The sequence below is a fragment of the Gadus macrocephalus genome, chromosome 2 (genome assembly GCF_031168955.1).
Source record: "Gadus macrocephalus chromosome 2, ASM3116895v1".
Lineage (NCBI taxonomy): Eukaryota > Metazoa > Chordata > Actinopteri > Gadiformes > Gadidae > Gadus > Gadus macrocephalus.
The window spans coordinates 9,261,141-9,266,140 of record NC_082383.1 but is presented as its reverse complement, the minus strand read 5'-3'; the positions used below and the strand labels follow the sequence as shown (position 1 = coordinate 9,266,140).

At 45.3% G+C, this 5,000-nt stretch overlaps 1 protein-coding gene across 1 annotated transcript in view; it reads left to right on the top strand.

Annotated features, from left to right (window-relative positions):
• myo15aa (myosin XVAa) overlaps nucleotides 1-5,000 on the top strand; it is a 38,281-nt gene that overhangs the window by 15,580 nt on the left and 17,701 nt on the right. The window contains exons 22-30 of the mRNA XM_060075240.1: nucleotides 158-242; nucleotides 709-762; nucleotides 871-952; nucleotides 1,160-1,290; nucleotides 1,460-1,555; nucleotides 2,335-2,570; nucleotides 2,919-3,109; nucleotides 3,993-4,065; nucleotides 4,807-4,819. Coding sequence (XP_059931223.1) covers nucleotides 158-242; nucleotides 709-762; nucleotides 871-952; nucleotides 1,160-1,290; nucleotides 1,460-1,555; nucleotides 2,335-2,570; nucleotides 2,919-3,109; nucleotides 3,993-4,065; nucleotides 4,807-4,819 — 961 coding nt within the window. The remainder of the gene's footprint in view (nucleotides 1-157; nucleotides 243-708; nucleotides 763-870; nucleotides 953-1,159; nucleotides 1,291-1,459; nucleotides 1,556-2,334; nucleotides 2,571-2,918; nucleotides 3,110-3,992; nucleotides 4,066-4,806; nucleotides 4,820-5,000) is intronic.

Genomic DNA, 5,000 nt, shown 5'->3' with positions numbered 1-5,000 from the left:
CTCTCTCTCTCTCTCTCTCTCTCTCTCTCTCTCTCTCTCTCTCTCTCTCTCTCTCTCTCTCTCTCTCTCTCTCTCTCTCTCTCTCTCTCAATCTCTCTCTCTCTCTCGCTGTAATATTCTATGTATCTTTCTCCATGGGGCTTGCAATGTCTTCCAGGAAGCACTACGTGAAGAGGAGAGCTGCTCTTGTTCGATTCCGAACGATCGTCCGTCTGTACGTCAACCGCAAGAGATTCATCAGGGTAACTAGAACACATGAACTTAGCTAACCCCTCTATCCTCCACTTTGATATCCTTATTCCGTAGCATAGGTTTTCTTGTCTCAAAGTGCAACGTCACTACTTAGATATGAGAGCACTGCTGCATACACGTGTTTAGAAAATGGCCAAAGAGTTGGACGATTGATGTTACTGTGTTTTGAGTTCTTCATTGGTTCGATTCTGCAAAAATACGTCCAACTTTTGGACCATTGGTCCAACTTTTTAGACCACTGGAGTTGATGTTGCAGACCGTGATTGACACACATACGAAGCAGAACTCTCTGATGTTAGAACATAGCTGAGAGGGATGGTTCCCCCTTCAAATGACTGAAACCCACACTAAATTATAAATGACCTAGTAGTATTTAGATTATTGTGTGTAGATAGAGGGTGTATGTAGATAGCAGTTTGATTATGATGTAATGAGCTGTAAAGTGTGTGTGAGCAGATAAGGCTGGGGTCGCGCAGGAAGAGAGATGCGGAGAGGAGGGAAAGAGACAAGGTAGGAGGCGGACCACCCGTTTGTTTTATGTGACTGCCTTGGTGCGTTTCATCAATCACCTTGCCTAGTGTGGCCATGAATGGTGAGACCTGTGTCTTTGTCCTCCAGGTGCTGTATAGGAGAGAAGTTGTCAACGTCACACACCTGGTGATCTCCGCTGACCTAGCAGCCCTGCTTCATACTGTAGCAGGTACAGACGTCTGTCTGTTCTGTCTGTCAGTCAATCTGCCTGCCTGTCTCGGTCCGCCTCTCGGGCCTCTCACTCTGTTTTTATCAATCCGTTACTGTTGTGTTATTCATGGCATGTCTCTCTTTCATCCTCTCTCTTCTTCCACATTCCCTCCCTCCACAACTCCCCTGTCCCTCTCTCCCTCCTCCCCTCCCTCCCTCCCTCCAGTTGGCAGGGAGTTACATTCAGACTGCCTGGCTCTGCTCCAAGCTCCCCACATCCGAGAGGACACTCAGCTGACGCTGCCCCTGGACATCAACAACTACCCCTTCTACCGCTACGTCCAGGCTTACTTCAGGGTGGGGCCTCCAAGTCTCCTCTTTTTTCTTATTGGCTCAAATCAGTGCCCGCCTCCGTGAAGTCCCAGGCCACAGTTGCACAGAGCGCATTTCAACCCAATTAGAACTAAATTAGAATAATTTCTTTATAACCCTTTGTTTCGACCCCCCTCCTCTGTTTTTTGTATAGGAGCCCAAGTTTGGGATGCTCACGGACCCATTGGAGGCCTCTCTGACCCGCGTGGATGAGGACCTTAAAGAGGCCGCACTGGAACTCTTCACCTTGGTTAGACTCTACTCTGCCATTTCTGGTTAATGTTTGTTTTCATGCATCATGTTCTCGGCATTGGTAACAATGGTTCTGCCGTTTGACATCTAACCTTTACCCTCTAACCTTTTGACCATCTAAACTTCTAACCTTTTAACCCTATAACCTTTTTACCCTCTAACCTTCTAACCATCTAACCATCTAAACTTTTAACCCTCTAACCTTTTAACCCTCTAAACTTCTAACCATCTAACCATCTAGCCTTTTAACCCTCTAACCTTTTAACCATCTAAGCATCTAACCTTTTTTGACCATCTAACTTTTTACATTTTTTACCAACTAAACTTCAAACGTTCTAACTTCTACCTTTAAAGGTTCTAACCTTCTTTTCTTCGAACCATCTCACATCTAACCGTCTGACTTTCTGAGCTTTTAACCTTCTAACCGTCTAACCTTCTTAGTATCTAACTTCGAACGTTATATATCTATAACCTTCTAACCCTCTAACACGCCTGCCTTCTAACTTCTGATGCGCTAACGTTCTATCGCTCTAATGCTCTAATTTCTAAGGTTCAAACGCTCTAACCTTCTCACGTTCTAACACTCTAACGTTATGAAATTATAACACTCCTAAGCTCTAATGTTCTAACGCTCTAACCCTAACGCCTTAACGTTCTAAAGCTCTGGTGCCATAACATTCTAACACTCGAACGCTCCAAAGTTCTAGCACTCTAACGTTCTAACGATTCGACACTCTAACGCTCTTACTCTTTATCGCTTCTACATGTTGCCTTAAGGTTCTGAGGTTCATGGGTGACCCGCACCTGAACGGCGCCCAGGAGAACATGTTCGGGAGCTACATCCTCCAAAGGGGACTGTCGTCGCCCGGGTTACGGGACGAAATCCTAGCCCAGCTGGCCAATCAGGTGTGGCGCAACGTGAACGTGGAAAACGCAGAGAGGGGCTGGCTGCTGCTGCTGGGCTGTTTGTGTGCCTTCGCCCCCTCGCCCAAGATGGAGAAGCACATGTTAAAGTATGTACCATAATCAATACCAACCAATGATTTAGATTATATCTAAAACTTAATTACTTACTTAATTACTAAACACTTAATAATAATAAGATAAAAAGAAAGAAAGCAAAACAACCGTACAAAAATGAATGTCTCAGAACAATTGTATCACTTTAAGGACCATAGTGATCTTGTTGGTCAATCATAACGACCAAGTTATTTTGACTACTAATATGTTACTAATGTTATTGGATGTTCCCGGACAGTTTTGATGGTTTAACCACCAAGACCAGCATTGTGCTTTAAGTAACACAGATCTGTCCGGCTGCCGATGGCTTCATCTTGCATCGTCTCACCCTTCCTCTTTAGATTTGTCTCTGACCACGCCCCCATCGAAAGCCAGGCCCTGCTACAACACTGCCTCATCCAAGCCAATCAAAAGTCCCTTCTGAGCTCAGGCTCCCACCCAGAGACCGCCCGGACCTATCCACTGTCTTTGCTAGAGTGGACGGCCAATCGGAAGAAGGCCAGCATGGTGCTGCAGGTGCACTGCTTTGATGGTGCGTCCCACCACCATAGTTTAGCCCACTACTTCTGCCAGTAGTGTGTGTATATGTGTGTGTGTCTGTGTGTGTGCGTCAGGTAATACATATGTAATTTAGTGTGTGATAGTATGATCATTGATTATTGATGAGCAGCCGAGGATCAGGTGGTGGAACGTTCTACAGGTTCTCTTGTTTCCACGCCAACGTTGGTTTTTGCTTTGGTTTCATTTTATTCCACAAGTTAGTCACCCCCAGGCACACACTCATTAAACCGCCATTTATTGTGTGTGTGTGTGTGTGTGAGTGTGTGTGTGTGTGTGTGTGTGTGTGTGTGTGTGTGTGTGTGTGTGTGTGTGTGTGCGTGTGCGTGAGTGTGTGAGTGTGCGTGGGTGTGTTTGCGTGAGTGCGTGCGTGTGTGTGTGTGCGACTACCTGCCATGATTGGTTGTGGTGTCTAACAGGGCATAGGGAAAATCACTCATCTATATCACACTCTAATGTCATCTCCTAGCTCTCTCTCTTTCTCTCTCTCTCTCCTTATCTTTGTTTCATTACGATCAAAAGGGGAGCATAACTTTACAGTGTCAGAACACACAGTTGTCATCCGAGAGTTTTGAAACAATAAGCAAAGTTTGTATGAACTTTGCTTATTGACATAACGGACAGATATTTTGGCTTCACTTAAATTATTTTCAATAACTGCCTGGGTCTGTGGTAACATATGTCTTTTGCTCTCTCTCTCTCTCTCTCTCTCTCTCTCTCTCTCTCTCTCTCTCTCTCTCTCTCTCTCTCTCTCTCTCTCTCTCTCTCTCTCTCTCTCTCTCTCTCTCTCTCTCTCTCTCTCTCTCTCTCTCTCTCTCTCTCTCTCTCTCTCTCTCTCTCCCTCTCTCCCTCTGTAGCTATGTCCTTCCTTTGTCCAGTTAACTCGTGGACCAGTGGGGAGGAGCTAGCAGGGGTCATCCTCCGCCACAGGTACAGCCTTATGCACTGCCGCTTATCACCAAGTGGATATACTTTAGTAGTTTATAAAGATTCCATCTGTAACGTCACTGTGTGACTCCTGTTTAGAATTTCTGTTTAGGTGACACTTTTAGGCCCCGTCCACACTAACCCGGGTAAATGTAAAAAGTAAAAAACGCACATCCGCAATGAAAATGATCTCCGTCCACACTGTCGTTTTCATATCGTTTTTGGAATGTTTTGGATCCACGTTCCACACTGAAATTATTTTGATAAACAGTTGTTGTCATGGTTACGCAACTCCGCCACGCCTCTCTGTTTAGATTACAGGCGCACGATCAGCTGATATTTACAGTTGATCAGTTGGTTAATCATTTTCGACCCGGCCGGCCAGAAACGCCGCTCCAAGTACGGTTTGAACTGCCATCTTTCGGGCATCACTTAAGAACATCAAGCACAGCGCTCGCCTCCGGCGTTGGAACAATATGTTTGAGCCAATATGTCGAGTTGTATCTGGAGATAAATTAGTACATTTTACAGAGAGATCATCATTTGCTTTTCACCTGTCATTTTTTTGATGAGCGTCTCGAGTGCAAGCTTTTGGCAGCATCATGGCAACCGAACGTCATCGTTTCTGAAAGCCTCCGTCTACCCTGTCCACACTACAACGAGAACCCAGCATTTTCACATTTATCCAACTCAGCGATCATTTTCGAAAAGCATCCTTTTCAGTGTCGGAATTCTCCGTTTCAGTGTGGACGGAAGGGCAGGGTTCGAGTTGGGAGCCAGTGGCAGCTGAGCTCCCATAGAGAGAGGTCTGGCTCCCATGAAAGCAGCAAACTCAAATATCTGTGGGGGTCTCTGAAAATACAGCAGCATAATATTGTAATTACAAATAAAGCTATTTTCCCTTCCACATATTGAGGTTAAGTAAGGATAATAGAACG